The sequence below is a fragment of the Lithobates pipiens genome, unplaced genomic scaffold (assembly GCF_037356315.1).
Source record: "Lithobates pipiens isolate NorthernLeopardFrog02 unplaced genomic scaffold, aLitPip1_a1.2 Scaffold_83, whole genome shotgun sequence".
NCBI lineage: Eukaryota > Metazoa > Chordata > Amphibia > Anura > Ranidae > Lithobates > Lithobates pipiens.
The window spans coordinates 639,915-664,229 of record NW_027507907.1 but is presented as its reverse complement, the minus strand read 5'-3'; the positions used below and the strand labels follow the sequence as shown (position 1 = coordinate 664,229).

General features: G+C 43.7%; 2 protein-coding genes across 2 annotated transcripts; both read right to left on the bottom strand.

Annotated features, from left to right (window-relative positions):
• Positions 1 to 13,624: 13,624 nt before the first annotated feature.
• Positions 13,625 to 18,334, bottom strand: LOC143973522 (Fc receptor-like A). The gene is made up of 3 exons (XM_077474441.1): positions 17,668 to 18,334; positions 17,277 to 17,558; positions 13,625 to 14,715 (listed from the first exon to the last, which is right to left on the bottom strand). Exons 1-3 carry the CDS (start codon positions 17,888 to 17,890, stop codon positions 14,615 to 14,617), a joined length of 606 nt encoding a protein of 201 aa, XP_077330567.1. The 5' UTR covers positions 17,891 to 18,334; the 3' UTR covers positions 13,625 to 14,614.
• A 1,787-nt stretch (positions 18,335 to 20,121) lies between these two features.
• On the bottom strand, positions 20,122 to 22,879 carry LOC143973514 (Fc receptor-like B). Its single transcript, XM_077474432.1, has 2 exons — positions 22,286 to 22,879; positions 20,122 to 20,447 (listed from the first exon to the last, which is right to left on the bottom strand). Exons 1-2 carry the CDS (start codon positions 22,446 to 22,448, stop codon positions 20,122 to 20,124), a joined length of 489 nt encoding a protein of 162 aa, XP_077330558.1. The 5' UTR covers positions 22,449 to 22,879.
• Positions 22,880 to 24,315: the final 1,436 nt, after the last annotated feature.

The following is a 24,315-nucleotide window of genomic DNA, read 5'->3' as shown; positions in this document are numbered from 1 at the left end:
TGTGTGGGACGCCTTCCCAGTGAGTATAGCCCTGTATAAGCCCGGTATAAGCTCTGAGCAGTAATCGAATGTAGAAAAATCCAACAGGTTAGTTGTAACCAAGTCGGTCAATGGGTCGACATAGGTACAATCAGCCTGCCAATACATGAATCAAATCTTGTCTGGTTGCTACCGAACCGGACAAATTTTGATACATGTATAGCCAGTTTTGGTAAGGCGAACATTCAGTTTCCAGCGTAAAAACATTATGTTTTTCTTTAGTAAACCAAGCTGATAAATCTTACCCTACAAAATCGAAGCCGACAATCTAGATATACACGGTTGGACAAAATTAAGGAAATAGGTATGGTAAAAGAACAAAATTGTTACCTAATATGGTGTTGGACTGCCTTTGGTATCTGAGACGGCCTGAACTCTCCTGGGAATTGACAAATATAAGTCTTGGATGGAGGATAATGGAATCTGTTACTACTCTCAAAAATCCAGGTTACAATCCTGCGCAATACACTTTTGTCTTCTTCGATCAGTTGACCATGCCGAACGTTCCCGGAAACTGTATTTGCTGTCATAACCTTGGATACTGCACCTTGCGACACCACAAATAAATTGGCAACTTCAGTCACAGAGGCACCAGCTAAGCGGGCACCAACAATTTACCCTCTGAAACTCAGTAAGCTCTGACTCCATGTTACTAGCAGCCTGTTAGCTAGGTGTCTCATCACACAGCGGAAGCAAAAGAATGTTACATCACTTCCGCTCTCAACGCAAAACATGCCATCATTTTCACACCTGCAAACTATATAGTATTTCCAGATCTTTTGCCCAAGCCCTGTACAGTAGATAGACCTGCATTAACCAGATGTCCTTACTGTTCCATTTTTCATGGGACTGCCCCAGGATTTGAAGGACATGTCATGGAACTAAGGGCTGGAAACCGGCAGTATCTGCAATGTATTTGCAGTAACCTCAGCAGGAGGAGGAAGAGTGATATGTGGATGACTGCAAATTGGAGGGGGGTGACTGCCAAAAAACACATATTATCGATAGGGAGTTTTTTATGCCATTAACCTTTTATTTATTTTTTTAGGAGGGGGGGGGGGGTGGGATCAGTTTAGCAGGCAGGTATAAGCTCTGATCAGTGCTTTAGAGTTTTCACACGTTCCTTAGAGCAGAGTTTCTTAACCATGTGTATAGGTGTTCTCCCTTATGGCTTGAGACATTATTATGATGTAGGAATATTTGAGGATGAGTCTATGGCCCTATCCTACAGTGATGGAATGCTAATGAAAAGTTAACATTGAGTAGATGCAATTAACAAGTTCATGAGACCATCTCCTGATGGTCATCATTGATGGTCATCATAAACTCATCATAAACTCTTGATGGTCATCATAAACTCTTGATGGTGATCATAAACTCATGATAAACTCTTGATGGTCATCATAAACTCATCATAAACTCTTGATGGTCATCATAAACTCATCATAAACTCTTGATGGTGATTATAAACTCATCATAAACTCTTGATGGTCATCATAAACTCATCATAAACTCTTGATGGTCATCATAAAATCATCATAAACTCTTGATGGTCATAATAAAGTCATCATAAACTCTTGATGGTGATCATAAACTCATCATAAACTCTTGATGGTGATCATAAACTCATCATAAACTCATCATAAACTCTTGATGGTCATCATAAACTCATCATAAACTCTTGATGGTCATCATAAACTCACCATTGAGTTTATCATTGGGAGTCAGCTCCGGACCAATAAACACCTTAAGGACCAGAGGTCTTTTTGCAATTTCGCACTGCGCTGCTTTAACTGGTAATTGCGCGGTCATGCAATATTGCACCCAAACGAAATTTGCGTCCTTTTCTTCCCACAAATAGAGCTTTCTTTTGATGGTATTTGATTGCCTCTGCGATTTTTATTTTTTGCGATATAAATGAAAAAAGAGCGAAAATTTTGAAAAAAAAAGATATTTTCTTCTTTTTGTTATAAGAAAAATCGAATAAACTAAATTTTAGTCATACATTGAGGGCAACATTTATTCAGCCACATGTCTTTAGTAAAAAAAATGTCAATAAGCGGATATTTTTTGGTTTGCGCAAAAGTTATAGCGTCTACAAACTAGAGTACATTTTCTGGAATTTACACAGCTTTTAATTTATGACTGCCTATCTCATTTCTTGAGGTGCTAAAATGGCAGGGCAGTACAAATCCCCCCCAAATGACCCCATTTTGGAAAGTAGACACCCCAAGGAAATTGCTGATGGGTATGTTGAGCCCATTGAATATTTATTTTTTTTGTCCTAAGGGATTGAATAATGACAAAAAAAAAAAAAAAAATTTTTTTTACAAAAAGTTGTCACTAAATGATATATTGCTCACACATGCCATGGTTATATGTGAAATGACACCCCAAAATACATTCTGCTGCTTCTCCCGAGTACGGGGATACCACATGTGTGGGACTTTTTGGGAGTCTAGTCGCGCACGGCACCCCGAAAACCAATCACCACCTTCAGGATTTCTAAGGGTGCAAATTTTTGATTTACCGTATATACTCGAGTATAAGCCGAGATTTTCAGCCTCTTTTTTGAGGCTGAAAGTGCCCCCCTCGGCTTATACTCGAGTCATCGCTGTCTGCCCGCTCGATCAGCGTGTCGAGCAGACAGACAGCGGCCATTCTATGATTCAAAAGCCGCGCCTCCGGCTCCGCCTTCGCCTGTGATAGGCGGAACACTGAATTTCCCAGCAGCCTGTGTTCCGCCTATCACGGGCGTCGTCTCATCCTCGTACTACGGACGAGGATGATACGACGTCCGTGATAGGCGGAACACAGGCTGCTGGGAAATTCAGTGTTCCGCCTATCACAGGCGAAGGAGGAGGCGCGGCTTTTGAATTTTACAATGGCCGCCGACGAAGAGGGCACGGGACGGAGGCAAGGCAAGGCACGGCACGGGACGGGACGGGACGGGACGGGACGAAGGCAAGGCACGACACGGGACGGAGGCTCGGGACAAAGGCTCGGGACACAGGTAGGCTGGACACACACACACACACACACACACACACACACACACACACACACACACACACACACACACGGATGGAGACACACACACACACAGGGATGGATGGATACACACTGTGATGGCGATTTTGAAGGATAATATTTATATCAAAGAGTTTAAAAGAAAGCCATTGTGAGGACCAATTAACTTACTATGCCCTGTTTTAGATATATATATATGTGTAACATGTATACTAGAATATTTACTGTTCTTGGTATCTCAAACACACAAACCTGTTTTTCTGCTGTTTGTACAGTATCTAAGTTACCCTATTGTTCACAGAGATGGCCATTTCAGATATAGTGCCTCTTTTAAATGCTAATTTATGTTGTATCAAAGAGGGCTGACGGTTGTAAATCCAGAGATAATTAAACCGGTCTTAAGTCGGAACTGGCAGGGTCAGAGATCAAAGGAAGTTGCTCATAGAGGCATCGGAAGTTTGATGCTCAACTGGGCTTGAAATTATAACCAATCAGAGTGTGAGCCATCCTGAACCAATCAGAGCCAATGGGTGCGTTCCATCTTCTGATTGGCCCAGAATGCATATAAAATAGGGCTAAAATTAGCTGCTCTCTCTTGATTTTCTAGACCATGGAGGGCGACCGGAAGTCTGTGTAACGTATCTCTCTCTCTCTCCCCCTCTCTCTCCCCCCCCCCCTCTCCCTCTCTCGCTCCCTCTCTCTCTCCCTCTCTCTCTCTCTCTCTTTCTCTCTCTCCTTTTTATCATGTCTCTTCTATTTCTAATTATTTCTTTCGTAGGACTTATCTTGAAATATTGATAAATATATAGAAAGTGTATGTCTGTTGTAAGCATATGACCTAAATCATCTTGGCCGCTCTGTACTTGTAACATCACTTGAGTTATATGATAAGTTCTAATTATTCTAAAGTTTCTTTTCTGTATAAATAAATGTAATTGTTTATCTTTTCGCACTGTTATCGTTCATTTTTATTCTTATGTAGACAAAGGTTTAATCACTTATTTTCTCGTATCGTTAGTCATTTAAGTGAGATATAAAAATCGCCATGACAACACACACACAGGGATGGATGGATGGATGGAGACACACACACACAGGGATGGATGGATGGATGGATGGAGACACACACACACAGGGATGGATGGATGGATGGAGACACACACACACAGGGATGGATGGATGGATGGACACACACACACACAGGGATGGATGGACGGACACACAGGGATGGACGGACACACAGGGATGGACAGACACACAGGGATGGACGGACACACACACAGGGATGGACAGGCATGTCTCACCCTCGGCTTATACACGAGTCAATAAGTTTGCCAGTTTTTTTGGGGGTAAATTGGGGGCCTCGGCTTATATTCGGGTCGGCCTATACTCGAGTATATACGGTAACTCCTCACTACCTATCACAGTTTCGAAGGCCATAAAATGCCAAAATAGCACAAAACCCCCCCAAATGACCCCATTTTGGAAAGTAGACACCCCAAGCTATTTACTGAGAGGCATGTTGAGTCCATGGAATATTTTATATTTTGCCAAAAGTTGCGGGAATATTACAAACTTTTTTTTTTTTGCACAAAGTTGTCACTAAATGATATATTGCTCACACATGCTATGGGCAGAAGTCAAATTACACCCCAAAATAAATTCTGCTGCTTCTCCCGAGTACGGGGATACCACATGTGGGGGACTTTTTGGGAGCCTAGTTAACTAGCTACCTAGCGACACTAGCGACACTGATGCAGCGTTCAGAAAAATTATCGCTTAGTGACACTGGCAAAAGGGGGTGAAAGGGTTAACTAGCGGAAATCAGGGGGTTAAAACCATTATTGGGTAGTATATCGGGGTACCTAGCGCTATAAAAACCTGGCGGTGAACCTAAAAAAATAACTAGCTACCTAGCGACTGTAGCGACACTAATGCAGCGATCAGAAAAACGATCGCTTAGTGACACTGGCAAAAGGGGGTGAAAGGGTTAACTAGCGGCAATCAGGGGGTTAAAAACATTATTGGGTAGTATATCGGGGTACCTAGCGATATAAAAACCTGGCGGTGAACCTAAAAAAATAACTAGCTACCTAGCGACACATGCAGCGATCAGAAAAATGATCGCTTAGTGACACTGGCAAAAGGGGGTGAAAGGGTTAACTAGCGGCAATCAGGGGGTTAAAAACATTATTGGGTAGTATATCGGGGTACCTAGCGCTATAAAAACCTGGCGGTGAACCTAAAAAAATAACTAGCTACCTAGCGACTGTAGCGACACTAATGCAGCGATCAGAAAAACGATCGCTTAGTGACACTGGCAAAAGGGGGTGAAAGGGTTAACTAGCGGCAATCAGGGGGTTAAAAACATTATTGGGTAGTATATCGGGGTACCTAGCGATATAAAAACCTGGCGGTGAACCTAAAAAAATAACTAGCTACCTAGCGACACATGCAGCGATCAGAAAAATGATCGCTTAGTGACACTGGCAAAAGGGGGTGAAAGGGTTAACTCTAGGGGCAATCAGGGGGTTAAATCTTTATTGGGGGGTGATAGGGGGCTACCCTGGACCTAACACTAACTGTCCTGACAGTTTTTACTGTCACAACTGACACTGAATGCATTGATCAGTAAAGAAATGATCAATGCAATCAGTGACACTGTGACTGGGGGGGGAGGGGGGGCGGGGGGGGGATCGGGGGGCGATCGGGGGGGGATCGGGGGGGGTTTGTGTGCCTGTGTGTACCTACATGCCAGTGTAGTGTTCGTGCAGACTTACTTTTACTCTTCTCCTCGTAGTCCGGTCAAAAAGACCGCCCCGAGGAGAATGACATCACTTCCTCCTTCCTGTGTAAACAATACACAGGGGAGGAAGCTTCTCATTGGCCAGGAGCGATCCAGAGGGGGTGGCCGAAAACGAACGGCCATCCCCTCATCACGGAGCGCTCCTGCACCGAATCGGACCGCCGTAACCAGCGGGAGGGGGTCCGATGGGACCCCCCACCCGCTGGAAGGCAATCACGTAGATGTACGTGATTATGCCTGCCTGTGCCATTGTGCTGACGTACAATGGCAATACGGCAGTCCTCAAGTGGTTAAATTCACAGATATTAGATTTTTACTTTTCATTACCATTTTAATTTTGGTCTTTTTATTTTTGCATGTATTTTGGTGTATTAATTAGTGCAGAATTGTTCTTTTTTTTCCACTGGACTGTATAGTGATATATATTGTATGGTGATTTGTTATTTTAAATACACTTCTTGATGTATCTTGGACACATGGTGCTCTTTTTACTTCCAATAAGTTTTCATAACATTTTCATTATACGTACAGTCGGTAACCATTAACAACTATGTACCATAGGCAATAGCAGAGAATTGGGTTAGAGTCCTATACAATTCTTTTTGTGTTCAAAGATTGGAGAGATCATGTCACTTGTATGGAGAAAAGCTTTGGTATACTGTAGGTGGTCTCCAAGTTGTGATATTTATTTACATCAGGGGTGTCAAACACAATTTCATTGCAGGCTGCATCAGCATTATGGTTGCCCTCAAAGGGCTGGTTGTATCTGTAATGCCACGTACACGCTATCGCACTTTCCGGCAGACTTGGTCCGGCGGACTGGAATCCGTTGGACAATTCAATTGTGTGTGGGCTCCAGTGGACTTTTTTTCCCCAAAAGTCCAACGAACCTAGAAATAAAACATGTTTCAAAAATCCAACAGACTCGAGCCCGACGGACTAAAAATTGAGAAAACCGTTCAAAAATCCAACGGACTCGAGCCTGACGGACTAAAAATTGAGAAAACCGTTTGTCTGTGTGCTAGTCCAACGGACCAAATACGACGCAAGGGCAGCTATTGGCCACTGGCTATTGAACGCCCTTGTTTAGTCCCGTTTACGTCATCACGTTCAAAACAGATGGACTTTCGAACTGACTTAGTCCGGTTGTGTGTGGCCAAGTCCTTTTCGTTCAGAAAGTCCGTCGTAAAATAAAACAGTAATAGTAAAATGATGGCGGATGGTCAGCAAGTGGTTAAGCATCAATAAAATTACTACTCCATGTTTTTTGCATTAATACATATCCTTCAGGGCAGTACCCAGACCCCCATAGTCCTTTTATGGCCAATCACTTGCATATAAGCTTTCAAAATGGGCACTTTTGATTTTCCCAGTTCGGCTCCCATAGACTTCAATAGGGTTTGACACTGTGGAAGCTTATCCACCCCAACAGGGGTAAGATTTCTGGTGAGGGCAATTACATTATTGAGCACTGAAAAGCGCACCGGGAGAAGTCTGTCCTACTGTGAAAAATCAAGGATCTTTGCACAAATCACTTTCTTTCTTCTTTGTGCGGGACTTTTATTAATTGTCACTTTTATATATATTTATATATTTACATATTTATTTATTTATTTAGGCACTTGCACCGGACTATATATTTATATTTTTGGCTGTGTATTCTTAATTGTATATGAATTTTTTGTAGGTAATATATGTAGACTGATGGTTTATTGACAGTGAGATGAGAACACATTACTTTTAGGCACGGAGAGCAAATAATATATATATATATTTTTTCTGCTGCCATACCCTGATAGATTTATTTATGGTCACTCAAACACTAGTAGATTGATTCATGCTATAATAGGAATATTTCACACTTTTTAATTTTAAGGTATAGCGCCAAGTCTACCCACTTTTCTTTGCACATAGTATAGTTCACCTTCACGGTCAGACTATTACGGTAGAGGCAGCTTAACAACAAAAAACTTCTCTAAATAAACCATAGCGCAATCTCTTTTTTTTTTTGATATTCAATATAAGGAAGTGTAGTGGTAAAAAAAAGCACTTTTGGGTTCAACCAATCTTTTATTTTTTATACAATTATCCTTTAAGGGGGCGTGGCAAGGGGGGTATGTCCTATGCCTGCATACTTTTTCTGATAGGTGTCCCTCATTCCCATCTCTAAAAGTTGGGAGCTGTTCTTCCATAACACCTCAGCAGTGCCACAGGCTGATCGCCTCCATGCCACGCCGCATTGATGCCGTTATTTATGCAAAAAGAGCCCCGATTAAGTATTGAGTGCATACTATACTCTACATGGACAGACCTTTCAGTAAGCCAACATTTCTGTACTAAAAACCCTTTTTTCACTGGTCTTATGTAATATTCTAATTTTCCGAGATACAGAATTTTGGCTTTTCACGAGCTGTAAGCCATAATCATCAAAATCAAAAGAGAGAAATGCTTTAAATATATCACTCTGTGTGTAACGCATCTATATAAAATATATGAGTTTCACTTTTTGAATTGAATTACTGAAATAAATTACTGTATTTATTGGTGTATAACATGCACCTTTTCACCACGAATATCAGGTGCAAATAGCATGTGCGTGTTATATGCCAATATATACTTCAATTTTAGCTGCCTTGGAGGGGACAGGGAGGGGGGAGGGACGAGCACCGTCAGATTACACACAGTGAGAATCTCCTGTTTACTTGGATGGCCTCTGTAATAGGAAGTCCCGTCTCCTGGGCAGCCATTGGACCACTGTTCTGTCTATCATAGGAGATTCTCACTGTATTTTCATGCTCGTCCCGCCCCCCCTTCCTGTCCCCTCTAGGCTGCAGATGGGCATCAATCAGGCTGCATTGAAGGCAATGGCGAGGCTGCTGCATTGAAGGCAATGGTGAGGCTGCTGCATTGAAGGCAATGATGAGGCTGCTGCATTGATGGCAATGGTGAGGCTGCTGCACTGATGGCACTGGTGAGGCTGCTGCACTGATGGAAATGGTGAGGCTGCTGCATTGATGGCACTGGTGAGGCTGCTGCATTGAAGGCAATGGCGAGGCTGCTGCATTGATAGCACTGGTGAGGCTGCTGCATGATGGCAATGGTGAGGCTGCTGCATGATGGCAATGGTGAGGCTGCTGCATTGAAGGCAATGGTGAGGCTGCTGCATTGATGGCAATTGTGAGGCTGCTGCATTTAAGGCAATGGTGAGGCTGCTGAATTGATGGCAATGGCGAGGCTGCTGCATTGATAGCACTGGTGAGGCTGCTGCATGATGGCAATGGTGAGGCTGCTGCATTGAAAGCAGTGGTGAGGCTGCTGCATTGATGGCAATTGTGAGGCTGCTGCATTAATGGCAATGGTGAGGCTGCTTAACTGAGGGAAATGGTGAGGCTGCTGCAATGATGGCAATGGTGAGGCTGCTGCATTGATAGCAACAGGGAGGCTGCTGCATTGATGGCAATGGTGAGGCTGCTGCATTTAAGGCAATGGTGAGGCTGCTGCATTGATGGCACTGGTGAGGCTGCTGCACTGATGGAAATGGTGAGGCTGCTGCATTGATGGCACTGGTGAGGCTGCTGCATTGATGGCAATGGCGAGGCTGCTGCATTGATAGCACTGGGTGAGGCTGCTGCATGATGGCAATGGTGAGGCTGCTACATTTAAGGCAATGGTGAGGCTGCTGCATTGATGGCACTGGTGAGGCTGTTGCATTGAAGGCAATGGTGAGGCTGCTGCATTGAAGGCAATGGTGAGGCTGCATTGATGGCACTTGTGAGGCTGCAGATGAGCATTGATCAGGCTGCATTGATGGCAATGATGAGGCTGCAGATGGGCACTGGCCCTTATTTTGCTTCAAAGTTCCTTATTTAAAATGTACTGAAACTCCCTCTTAAAATTAATGTGCATGTTATACGTCGATAAATACGGTACCTTTTTGATGATATTCTAATTTTATGAGATGTACCTGTATAAGAAATGATCATGTAAATAATGCAATCAACACGTGGTACTGTTTTAAATGTTGGGGTCTAGGGGGGGTCACGTTGGGGTCACGCGCACGTCCACTGGGAGCTCCGTGAGCGTGATCGCGGGTCTTGCGGACTCGATGTCCGTGGGGATCCCCACGATCGTCTCACGGTGAGGAAGAACATGGAATTGCTAATGTAAACAAGCATCTTCCTGTTCTGCCTAGTGACAGGACACTGATCATAGCTCCCTGTAATCAGGAAGCAGTGATCAGTGTCGTGTCACACACAGCCCCACCCCCCCTACAGTTAGAATCACTCCTTAGGACACACTTAACACCTACAGCACCACCTAGTGGTTAACCCCTTCATTGCCAGCCACATTTACACAGTAATCACACTGTGACAATCGCACTGTTTGCTGTATAAATGTGAATGGTTCCAAAAACGCACCGAAATTGTCTGATGTGCCCGCCGTCACAGCCACGATAAAAATCGCTGATCGCCGCCATTACTAGTAAAAAAAAAAAAAATATTAATAAAAATGCCATAAAACTATCCTCTATTTTGTAGACGCACTAACGTTTGCGCAAAGCAATAAATAAATGCTTATTGCGATTTTTTTTTTACTAAAAATATGTAGAAGAGTATATATTGGCCTAAACTGAAAAAAATATGTTTTTTTATATAATTTTTGGGGATATTTAGCAAAAAGTAAAAAATAATGTGTTTTTTTTTCAACACTGATGCTCTTTTTTTGTTTATAGCGCAAAAAATAAAAACCGCAGAGGTGATCAAATACCACCAAAAGAAAGCTCTATTTGCGGGGAAAAAAGGATGTAAATTTTGTTTGGTAGCCACGTCGCACGACCGCGCAATTGTCAGTTAAATCGACGCAGTGCCGTAATCGCAAAAAAAGTGCTCTGGTCTTTGGCCAGCCAAATGGTCCGGGAGGGGGGGGGGCTGAAGTGGTTAAACATTTTGTTTTCCCCTACTGTGAACCTATTATTATACAGCGGAACTGGGTGACTGGCAAAAAGAAGTACAAACGCATTTGAAACATTGAGTGCTGCGGTCCGTGGCTGGAGTGTAACATTTGAACTTCATGCTGTTGTTACTGCAGGTGGTCAGAAGTGCAAAAAAAAAATATAGGCGACTGAAAACAATTTGGTTATAGAAAAGCTAGAGCAATGCAGTGAAGGCACCGAAAAGGAAAATTTGACCACGTTTTCTCTTTTTTCCGTTTAGTAACCTCAAGCCAATGTGACTAAAAGCAGTGAACTTTCATAAATGGTTAGACCGTGCAAGACACAACTGATACAAAGACAAGGGTTATTATCATGTCACTAGCACTAGGATATCTGTAGTTCTGATACAAAGGCTTCCAGCAGAAGAAGAGGTGGGTGGGCAGTACAATAAAGGGTGGAGTACCGGGTACTTACCCCCCCTTACCCCCCCCCCCCCCCGCCCAGGCCAATTGTCAGCTTTCAGCGCTGTCGCTGTTTAAATGCCAATGGCGTGGTCATGCTACGCTGTACCCTAACAGAATTTTTTCTCATTTTGTTCTCACAAATAGAGATTTCTTTATTTGTTGCTAAACTAAAATGTAAAAAAAAAAAAAAAGTTTTTCTTTTGTTTCTGTTATTAAATTTTGTAAATAAGTACGTTTTCTCCACTAATGGGCACTGATAAGGCGGCACTGATGAGGCGGCACTGATGGGCACTGATAGGCAGCATTGATGGACACTGGTAGGTGGCACTGATGGGTGTCACTGATATTTAGCACTGATTGGCATTGATAGGTGGCACTGATGGGCACTCATGAGCGACACTGATGGGCACTGAAAGGCTTCACTGATGGGTACTTATGGGTGGCATTGATAGGCGGCACTGCTGGGCACTGATGGGTGTCACTGATATGTAGCACTGATTGGCATTGATAGGTGGCACTGATGGGCACTCATGGGTGGCACTGGTGGGCACTGATAGGTGACACTGATGGGCACTGAAAGGCTACACTGATGGGTACTTATGGGTGGCATTGATAGGCAGCACTGCTGGGCACTTATGGGTGTCACTGATATGTAGCACTGATTGGCATTGATAGGCAGCACTGATGGGCACTCATGGGTGGCACTGGTGGGCAGTGATAGGCGACACTGATGGGCACTGAAAGGCTTCACTGATGGGTACTTATGGGTGGCATTGATAGGCGGCACTGCTGGGCACTGATGGGTGTCACTGATATGTAGCACTGATTGGCATTGATAGGCAGCATTGATGGGCACTCATGGGTGGTACTGGTGGGCAGTGATAGGCGACACTGATGGGCAATGAAAGGCTGAACTGATGGGTAATTATGGGTGGCATTGATAGGCGCACTGCTGGGCACTGCTGGGCACTGATGGGCGCCACTGATGGGCACTGCTGGGCACTGATAGGTGGCAGTGATGGGAACTGATGTGCGGCACTGATAGATGGCATTGATAAGCATTAGACATGTGCACCATCAATAAATTTGTTTTGTTTCGTTCCGTTCCGTTCTGTTTCGTATTAGAATGAATTAGTATTTCGTCTGAAATTTCGTACGATTACGAATGTTCGTTATGATGAATTTATCATTATGAGGGGCTCCCTCATAATGATAAAAATGATAAAAAAAAGCACAATAATATTATTCTTGATATCACTAGAAAAAAAAAAGCCTTTTCAAATACATTTGCAATAGCTCCATGAGTATCACCAGCAAAGCAGCTTAATTATTATCCCATTAAAGAAGAAGAGAATTGTGCGTTGCATTTCAACTTTTCATAATTTGCCACGTCACGAATGTTAATTCTCCATTACGAACGCTGGTTTACAAGACCGAGCGCCTTTGGCTCGTCCTTGCTTCCGAGCATGTGTGTTTGTACTTTGGACTTTTGTCCGACGGACTTGTGTACACACACTCAGAAAATCTGACAACAGACACTTGTCCACAGAATTTTTTTTAAAGCCTGCCATCCAACATTTGTCTACGGAAAGTTGGCCAACAATTGTCTGATGGAACGTACAAACGGTCAGATTTTCCGACAGCAGCCTGTCATTACTGCCGTCGGAAAACCCAATCATGCGTACGCGGCTTTAGTACAGAACAGCCCCGATCCGTGGTGTTTCGGTCATGTGCCACATGACTAAAGTGTGCTGCAGAAAGAAGGAAGTGGAAGGATTAGCCAGGGCTCTTGACAGTCTCGTATGGGGAATGAGAGGTGACTGGTGTAGGGTGCTGTTGAGTCAGAGATACTGCCATTACCGGAACTTGCCGCAATGTCATAATGAGATTGTGCTGCAAAAAGCCTGTAGCCATTGGCGAGATCCAGCAGGTTGGAGGAAAGAGATGTCACTGGTTTCGTGCGAGATGGCTGCTATGAAGTCCAGAGTCACCACAACAGCACAGGTTCCATCATAAGACATCCACAGGAGGCTTCTTAACAGACTCCATAATGGTGAGAGACCACTGGCCACAACTTCCCTAACCTCCTGTGCCACCCTAAATCGGGACATAGTTTGGGGACTAATGCCCTTTACTGTAGTAGGAACCAAATAGACTTAAGTGCTCCAATGGAGGACTCAGGGCCCAAACATTATACCACATTAGCCAGTAGGAAGGGTTTTGGAGAGACTCAAGAACCTTTTAGCTTCTAGTGCCAAATCTAGCTAGAACCCTCCTGTAAATTTGATGAGATCCAGCAGGTTGGAGGAAAGAGATGTCACTGGTTTCATGCGAGATGGCTGCTATAGAGTCCAGAGTCACCACCACAACAGCACAGGTTCCATCATAAGACATCAACAAGAGGCTTCTTAACAGACTCCATAATGGTGAGAGACCGCTGGCCACAACTTCCCTAACCTCCTGTGCCACCCTAAATCGGGACATAGTTTGGGGACTAATGCCCTTTACTGTAGTAGGAACCAAATAGACTTACGTGCTCCAATGGAGGACTCAGGGCCCAAACATTATACCACATTAGCCAGTAGGAAGGGTTTTGGAGAGACTCAAGAACCTTTTAGCTTCTAGTACCAAATCTAGCTAGAACCCTCCTGTAAATTTGGCGAGATCCAGCAGGTTGGAGGAAAGAGATGTCACTGGTTTCGTGCGAGATGGCTGCTATAGAGTCCAGAGTCACCACCACAGCACAGGTTCCATCATAAGACATCAACAAGAGGCTTCTTAACAGACTCCATAATGGTGAGAGACCACTGGCCACAACTAACCCAACCTCCTGTGCCACCCTAAATCGGGACATAGTTTGGGGACTAATGCCCTTCATTGTAGTAGGATACAAATAGACTTAAGTGCTCCAATGGAGGACTCAGGACCCAAACATTATACCACATTAGCCAGTAGGAAGGGTTTTGGAAAGACTCAAGAACCTCTTAGCTTCTAGTACCAAATCTAGCTAGAACCTTCCCAGAAATTTAGGGCTTCAGATACAGAAGTACTTTGTCCTTTCATTGTTGCATTGTACTATTTTGTTTATTTTGATATTTTTCATTGCTGTTTTCTTATTGTTGTCTTATTTGGCTGTGCGTATAATGCACTTTATATTTATGATGTAGTCACACCCGGTGAAAGGTCTATGCTTAAAACATGTTGTATGAGAATTTCAATGTGACCTTTATCCAACTTTGCGTCTCTACTGAAATGACCTTAACCGCTTGTTCCAAACTAGTCTCCTTAAAATAAATAATATATCCAATAAGTTTCCACAGACAGATCAATAGTAGTTTCCTCTTAGCAGTATTTAAAGGTGATAAAACAGCAGGCAACATATATAAGGAATGCTGCCACAAGTCTTGTTATGTTCATCAACTCATATCTTCTGTACGTTGTACCTTAAAAATAGAGAAAAATGTTTATCCATTACAAATACAATATAGAGCTTTCATTTGAGGGTACATTTATCTATTAAAGCTGTAACTGATATTTTTGTGACTATTTGCCTCTGATATCCATTTTATGTTATTTTAGCTGTTTACTATCATGCTTGGGTGTTGATTTACTAAAGCCGGAGAGGGCAAATCTGGTGCAGCTCAGCATAGAAACCAATCAGCTACCAGGTTTTTTTCCCCTAAATGCTTAACTTAACCGGTTCCCGACCGGCGCATGCCGATGTACGTCGGCAGAATGGCACGGACAGGCAAATGGGTGTACAGGTATGTCCCTTTAAATTTACCGCCATGCCATCGCGTGCAAGCTTCTGGCGGTGTGTGCACGCTCCCGTCGGAACCTCCGTGAGCCCGATCGCGGGCCCTGTGGACTCGATCGCCTCGGGGATACCTCCGATCATCTCACGGGGGAGGAAGAACTGGGAGATCTGCGAGATGTTCGTCTGCCGAGCTCACAGTCAATGTGTTGTTAAGGAGCGGGGTCGGGAAACCGGCAGTCGCGTCCTTAACCGCTTGCGGACCAGCCAACGCAGTTTTACTGCGGCAGGCTGGCTCCGCTGTGCAAAATCATGTTATTGTACATGAGCTTGCACGCCCGCTGCGAGCTCCGTGGGACCAACCGCGGGTCCCGCAGATTCGATGTCCGTGGGGATACCCGCGATCGTCTCATGGAGAGGAAGAATGAGGAAATGCTAATGTAAACAAGCATCTCCCTGTTCTGCCTAGTGACAGTGTCACTGATCTCTGCTCCTTGTGATCAGGAGCAGAGATCAGTGACGTGTCACATGTAGCCACGCCCCTCCCCCCACAGTTAGAAACACGCCCCAGGACACACTTAACCATTACCCTCCCCCCTAGTGTGTAAACCCTTTACTGCCAGTGTCATTTACACAGGAATCACTGCATTTGTATAGCACCGATTGCTGTATAAATGACAATGGTCCCAAAAATATGTCAAAAATGTCCGATGTGTCCGCCATAATGTCGCATTCATGATAAAAATCGCAGATCGCCGCCATTACTGGTAAAAAAAAATATTAACAAAAATGCCATAAAGCTATCCCCTATTTTGTAGACGCTATAACTTTTTCGCAAACCAATCTATATACGCTTATTGTGATTTTTTTTTTAACAAAAATATGTAGAAGAATACGTATCGGTCTAAACTGAGGAAAAAATTTGTTTTTTTATATATTTTTGGGGGATATTTATTATAGCAAAGAGTAAAAAATATTGCTTTTTTTCAAACTTGTTGCGTTTTTTTGTTTATAGCGCAAAAAATAAAAACCGAAGATGGGATTAAATACCACTAAAAGAAAGCTCTATTTGTGGGAAAAGCAACACAGGACCACGCAATTGTCAGTTAAAGCGACACAGTGCCGAATCGCAAAAAGTGCTCTGGTCAGGAAGGGGGTAAAATCTTCCGGGGCTGAAGCAATTGAACCCTACAGGGGTTCTAAGCTTTCCCACTTGATCCAAAAAAGCAACATTTTTAGCTGGACTTACACTTTAAAGGGGTTGTAAAGGTAAATGTTTTTTCACCTTAATGCATTCTATGCATTAAGGTGAAAAAACATCTCACAGTGACGGCGCTCCCAGCCCCCCCGTTATACTTGCCTGACCGCTCGAAAGTCCCGCGCTCGCCCCCGACTTCTTCTTCACCACTCAGCCTGGCAGCTGATTGGCTGGAGTGGATGGATTGAAGGCAGCGCAGCCATTGGCTCGCGCTGCTGTCAATCACATCCAATGACGCGCTGCACCAGGGGCGGGGCCGTGTGATACAGCGAGCGGCTATAGCCGCCGGCTGTATCACGGGAGCGCGCCCGTAGGTGCTTCTCACCATGCGAGGGAGCTCGCATGAACGTGAGAAGCACCTGCGGGAAGAAGCACAGACAGCCACCGAGGGACCCCAGAAGACCAGGTACGGGGCCACTCTGTGCAAAACGAGCTGCACAGTGGAGGTAAGTATAACATGTTTGTTATTTTAAGACAAAAAAAAATACTTTAAAATCCCTTTAAGTTATTTAAAACGAATACCCCGTACACACGGTCAGATTTTACGACGGAAAATGTTCGATGGGAGCTTCTTTTCGGGAAATTCTGACCGTGTGTGGGCTCCATCGGACATTTTCCATCGGAATTTCCGTCACACAAAATTTGAGATCTGGATCTCAAATTTTCCAACAACAAAACCCGTTGTTGGAAATTCCGATCGTGTGCACACAATTCCAATGCACAAAGTTCACGCATGCTCGGAATCAAGCAGAAGAGCCGCACTGGCTATTGAACTTCATTTTTCTCGGCGCGCCGTACGTGTTGTACGTCACCGCGTTCTTGGCGTTCGTAATTTGTGTGACCGTGTGTATGCAAGACAAGTTTGAGCCAACATCCGTTAGAAAAAATACATGGATTTTGTTGTCGGAATGTCCGATCAATGTCCGATCGTGTGTACGGGGCATTATAAAGAAATTTTAACGACTACAACTCGCAGCCTCTTTAATGCTTACCCTGAAAGTGAATATTTATCTCTTCGCTCCTCTTCTTTACACTGTTGGCTGATGTCCTCACTTCACAGGAATAATTTCCAGAATCCTCCAGCTGGGCTGAGTGGACTTCATATTGGTCCGATGGACCGAATCCCTGGACATCCCTTCCATCTCTATAGAAAGCAAACAGCAGTTCTGTCTCTTGTCTGATCGGACTCAGACTTGTGTTACATAGAAGAGCCATGTGGTCTTCTTCTACCGTTGGATATAGGATTGCTGTAATGTATGGTTTGGAGAAGAGTTCTAGAAAAGCCAAGAATCCAAAGCAGAGTTCTTATTAAAATAATAAATCATTCTATTTTTGATTTACAAATTTCAGCACGTGTTTTGCACAGTCCCCATCGCCTCTCACCTTGTGTAACGACATACAGCTCTTTGCTTGTTTTCTTAATATTGTTGTTTAAAGCCTTGACTTCACAGGAGTAATTCCCAGAATCCTCCAGTTGAGCGCAACAATCTCCGTGTTGGTTGGATGAACTGAATCTTTGAACGCTTCGTCCTTCTTTATAGAATGCAAACTGCAGCTCTGTTGTTTGTTTTAGCGGACTTAGGCTTGTGAAACACATCAGGGTCATGTTATCACCTTCTACCAATGGATATGAAGTCAGTCTTATTTCTGTAGTTTGAAATAATTCTGTAAAGAATACATAAGCACATATATAATATTATTGGCACTGATAGGCTACATTGATGGGCACTGATGAGGCTCCACTCATGGGCACTGATTGGCTGCATTGATGGGCACTGGTGAGGCTGCAATGATGGACACCGATGAGGCTGCATTGATGGGCACTGATGAGACCGTATTGATGGGCACTGATGAGGCTACACTGATGGGAACTGATAGGCACTGATAGACTGCACTGATGGGCACTGGTAGGCTGCACTGATGAGCACTGATGAGGCTGCACTGATGGGCACTGTTGAGGCTGCACTGATGGGCACTGATAGGCTGCATTGATATGCACTGTTAAGGCTGCACTCATGGGCATTGGTGAGTCTGCACTGATAAGCTGCACTGATAAGCTGCACTAATGGGCACTGATGAGGCTGCATTGATGGGCACTGATGAGGCTGCACTGATGGGCACTGATTGGCTGCATTGATGGGCACTGACGAGGCTGCACTGATGGGCAACATTGAGGCTGCACTGATGGGCACCAATGAGGCTGAAATGATTGGCACCAGTGAGGCTGAAATGATTGGCACCGATGAGGCTGAAATGATTGGCACCTATGAGGCTACTTTGATGGGCACCGATGAGACTGTATTGATGGGCACAGATGAGACTGCACTGATGAGCACTAATAGGCTTGCGCTGTTGGCCACTGATGAGGCTGCACTGTTGGGCACTGATGAGGCTGTGTTGATGGGTAATGATAAGGCTGCACTGATGGGGCAGCACTGATAAGCTGCACTGATATGCTGCACTGATGGGCATTGATAAAGTCGTTTTTAAATATTTATTTTTGTAACTCAATTCTGCATAAAACATTTCACAGTGTAATTTCATGACATCATTTATAAGGGCGTGTTTAGGGGCGGAATTAGGGAAGGGCAGGGTAGGGGTTGAGTGGGGCAACTGGTGGTGAGTAACTCTTAAGTCCTGGTTAGTAGCTCAGGACTTGATATTTTGAGCCCCCTTTTTTATTAATTGCCAAAGAAATAGTCACGTCCCTCAAAAAAAGATGTGCTTATTAAAAATTGACTAGTAGTAATACTGAAGAACCTCTTCATGATTGGTTGAAATTAGTCAACCGATCATGTAACCCAATAGTAAAATGTAGATATTTAAGTCATGTATCAGTCATCAGGTGAATCATGTGGTACCCAAGACTGCAATAATAATCCCAGTGTCAGTGACTACCTTTCCCCTCAATTAAAATCAACGTGCTATTAACAATTGACAAGTTGTCATATGGAAGGACCTGTTAATAGAAGTGGCACAGACATCAGTCCTGTAATATGTCAGTGAGTCCAAAAAACATGCACTATAGTGTCTATTTAATGATTAGTCAACCGACCATGTAACCCAATAGTAAAATATAGATGTTTAACCACTTCCAGACCAGCCGCCGGTAGGTTGACTCGGCTGGGCAAATCGACGTTACCTTACGCCGCTTTTCCTTTTGGCCACTGGGGCCCGCAGCATGTGCCCGGAGCCAATGCGAGTGCCTGGCGGGTGAGATGACCGCCGGACTCCTGTGATCGCTCGTGACAGAGCAAGAACCATGATCTGTGTGTGTAAACACACAAATCCCAGTTCTTTCAGGGGAGTAAGTATTGTATGAACACCGATCTTCCTCTCCTCCTAGACAGTCCCATCCCCCCTACAGTTAGAACACAGTGAGGGAACACACTTAACCCCTTGATCGCCCCCTAGTGTTAACCCCTTCCCCACCAGTGACATTTACATAGTAATCAGTGCATTTTTATAGCACTGCTCGCTGTATAATTGTCAATGGTCCCAAAAATGTGTCAAAAGTGTCCAATTTGTCTGCTGCAATATCGCAGTCCTGATAACTGGTAAAAAAAAAAATAATAAAAATGCCATAGACCTAGTTTAGTAGGTTTTCTAGTAGGTGTCCCTCATCCTCACCCTAGTAAATGCGTGAAAGCTGTGCTGACTTCCATCTTCTAATTAGGTGTGTATACTGTATGTGATTGGGTATTCTTTGTAAAGTGAAGATTTACCTAATTTTCCAAGTTCTGGAGCAACTGCACTTGCAAACTTCACAGTATACAGTATTTGCCTTTAGTAAATCAGCCCTAATGAGTCCTCTTTGGACTTTTAATGGATAGCAAATTAAGTTCTAAACACCGAACAAGCTATATTGATAAGATGGTCACCTTGTATCTGGATATGTATTGCTTTACTCATCTTCCTTACTGTGGAGCTTGAGGTTTTCACCTCACAGGAATACTTCCCAATATCCTCCAGCTGAGCGGACTGGACTTCATATTGGTTTGATGAACTGAATCTCTGAACATACTGTCCATCTTTGTAGAAGGCAAAATGCAGTTCTGTCTCCTGCCTGAGCGGACTGAGAACTGTGTCACAGGTCAGAATCAGGTTGTCGCCTTGTGTCACGGGGTATGGAGTCTGATTTACTTCTGGACTTGAGAAGAGGTCTACAAAGGAATAGGACACGATTCAACAAGCTGGCTTGGATTTTGCAACTCTTAGCCCTTGTACACGCGGTCGGACATTCCGACGGAAAATGTCCGATCGAACCGTGTTGTCGGATAATCCGACTGTGTGTGGGCTCCATCGGACTGTTTCCGTTGGAATATCCGACGGACAAAGTTTTAGAGCTGGGCTATAAAACTTTCCGACAACATGATCCGATCGGACTTTGTCCGATTGTGTATAGAGAATTTTGATCGGACCAAGTGCCACGCATGCTCAGATCAAATTCCTAGACCAAAGCTATTGGCTACTAGCCTGAACGTAGTCCCGTCGTAACGAAATTACATCATCACGTTACCTACGATTAGATTTTCCGACAACTTTGTCCGACCGTGTGTATGCAACACAAGTTTCAGACAAAATCCGACGGATTTTGTCGTCGGAATGTCCGACCGTGTGTACAAGGGCTTATGCCCCGTACACACGATGGGGCTTTCCGATGGGAAATGTTAGATGTAAGCTTGTTGGCTGAAAGTCCGACCATTTCTATGCTCTATCGAACGATTGTTGACGGATTTTCCGCCAACAAATGTTGGCTAGCAGATTCTTACATTTTCCGCCAACAAAACTTTGTTGTCGGACTTTGCGATCGTGTGTACACAAAAGTTTACACATGCTTGGAATCAAGTACGAGCCGGAAGCGCTAGGTCTTGTAAAACTAGCATTCATAATGGTGATATCACGTACATCTTGTACGTCACTACGTTCGTAATTGTTGGCCAACATTTGTGTGACCACGTGTATGCAAGACAAGTTTGAGGCAATATCCTTTGGAAGAAAATCACCGGTTTTGTTGTCGGAAAATCCTATCGTGTGTACAGGGCATTACACAAAATGTAGTAACTGCTACATTGGAATAAGTCTTTTGATGAATAAAAAGAAGATCCATAAGGAAATGTCCATTAAATGAGAATTTGTCAAATATTCAGTCACTGAGATTTTTACGTCTTCCACATTTAGAAACATAGAAGAGTTGACCGTAAAGTAGTAATGTTCTTGTAGAATACATGATGGTTTCAAAATGCAAGCAATGTATATTTTTTTAAAGGAAGCAGACAAGCTTGACCTCTCAACCAATATGGCTGATGGAGTGTCAGCTTTATGGTTGGCTTCCTACTCACCCTTGCAAAAACTTTCAAATTAGGCAAGCACCAGAAATGGACAGTAGACTTCAAAATCCTTTATTGTTAAAAGTCCATGGTTAGTGGTACCAAAGCTAACGTGCTTTGGCTAAGCAGCCTCAGTCATAGCTCTCTTAGCCCTTGTACACACAGCCGGAGATTCCGACAACCAAATCCGTCGGATTTTGTCCGACGGATTTTGTCCGAAACGGTTGCATACACACAGTCGGACAAAGTTGTCGGAAAATCCGTCGTGATGACGTTATTTCGTTACGACGGGACTACGTTCAGGCCAATAGCTTTGGTGTAGGAATTTGATCTGAGAATGCGTGGCACTTTGTCCGATCGGAATTCTCTACACATGATCGGAGTATGTCCGATAGGAGCATTTTGTCGGAAAATTTTACCAAGTTGGAAAACTTGGTCCATCGGATACTCAGATGGAAACAGTCCGATGTAGACCACACACAGGCGGAATATCCGACAAAACGGTCCGATCGGACACATTCCGTCAGAATCTCCGACCGTGTGTACAAAGGCTTATACATATTAGAATGATCCTTAAGTACCCAGACATGTTTTAACCATCGACTTTTAACAATTAAGGATTTTCAGGTTTACAGTTGAGCTCCACAGTTTGCAGTATTGGATTGTTTTACCTTGGACATAAAGGAAGGATTCATCAGTGTAACTCGTGTCAGAGGAGGACTCAGATTTCTTTTCACATTTGTACTTCCCAGCTGCATCTTTATCGACATTAGGAATGATTAGGTTGGTGTCAGCCTTCAGTGGTCTTATGACTGCCTTGTCCTTGAAAAACATGGTGCGTCGTACTGAATACCCAGGCCAGCTGTAACATCTCAAAGACACATCATCCCCTTCATACACCAAGGGAGGAACTTGCAATATCAGATAACCTGAAAGTAAGAAAACATTGTCAAAGGGTCAGTTGACCTCTAAAACGGGTTGATTGCACACAGTAGCTTGGGTGGCACATGTATCATTAGATTTTTCTGATGTTGTCAAATGCAGCTGAACATTAAACACTGAACACTAAACATCTGCTGAAGCTTAGAAGAACACTAGAAACTTGATCCTGCAAACCCTCATTTCATTTATTCTAACAAATATCCTTCAAATCTCACCCCAAAGTACGACTTATACGTATTAAAGTGGTTGTAAACCCTTACAACCAACTTTGACCTACAGGTAAGCCTAGATTAAGGCTTACCTGTAGGTCCAATAAATATCTCCTAAACCAGGGATATGCAATTAGTGGACCTCCAGCTGTTGCAAAACTACAAGTCCCATCATGCCTCTGCCTCTGGGTGTCATGCTTGTAGCTCTCAGAATCTTGCTATGCCTCCTGGGACTTGTAGTTTTGCAACAGCTGGAGGTCCGCTAATTGCATATCCCTGTCCTAAACCTATACAGTTTAGGAGATATTTACCCTAAGACGGCACACAGGCGCACTGGGCAGGCCGCAGATCACGGCGATATGCCGCGAGTGCCGGCCCCCGCGCGCATGCACCGGAGCAGCGAGACCCGGGAGTCACTCCGGGATCCATGGCAGCGGCGGGCATGAAGATGGAGGACCGCTTCGGGGGCTTCGTTCTCAGGTAAGTTATTCATAATGAGCTAGTATGCTATGCATACTAGCTCATTATGCCTTTGCCTTGCAGGGTGTGTTTTTTTTTTTTTTTAGCTTCTTTACTTCCTCTTTAATTCTGTAAAGCAAAAGTGTGCTAAGGGTGGTCACCTTTCTGATGCAAGATGATTGAAGTGTGGCTCCTGACATAACCAAATGGCCATACATAATATTCAGTAAATGTAATGTACAGAAAGCTGTCATAGGCTGCAGACATGCAACAGGAGAGTTGTTGAGACTGCAAACATGCTGAAAGAGATCATCCGAATGTAGACATCTTAAAGAAGCTATTGGAAACTGGGAACGTACTTCAGAAGATAAAACAAAGAATATTTGAGAGAGAACAGATTAAAGTCTGTTCCTCAAAGGAAAATGGGATTTTAAAGGATGCATATTTCTGTCATGAGGTAAGCACAGCCACAGGGGAAAATTAAAAAAATATATAATTTATTAGAGTATACAATGTAAAATGATAACAATATTAAGTCATAAAAGCGATGACCAAGATTAATGCTAATTTTCAATGAACTTGAACAGATTCTTGTGTATACTGGTTAGCCGCCGCATTTCACAGACTAGATTGCTGCTTCTTCGGGGCTGTTCACCATGCATCCAAATATCCTGGCATTGATCAAAGATATATCGCAACATCGGAGTGAGAGAGAACCGGCCAAATCCAGTGACAAACAGGTGGTGTTAAGGCCCATACACACGATCAGACTTTTTGACAACAAACATGCAAATTAGCTGTTTTGGAGCAACGTCCGACCGTGTGTACGCTCCATCGGACAAACTTTTTTGGTTTTCATCGGACTTTTGTTGGCTGTGTGAACGGACAAACTTTCTGGCAACAAAAGTCCGATGGAGCAAAGTCTGATCGTGTGTACAGAAAACCATAGGACTTTTGTACAAAGTACAAACAGGCATGCTCAGAACCAATGCAAAAGATCAGATAACATTACAGAAGTTGACCAAAGGTGGCGGTAAAGAGCAGAAAAACCACGTGATTTTGTGAAAGTTGGCTGAAAAAGTCCTGCTGTG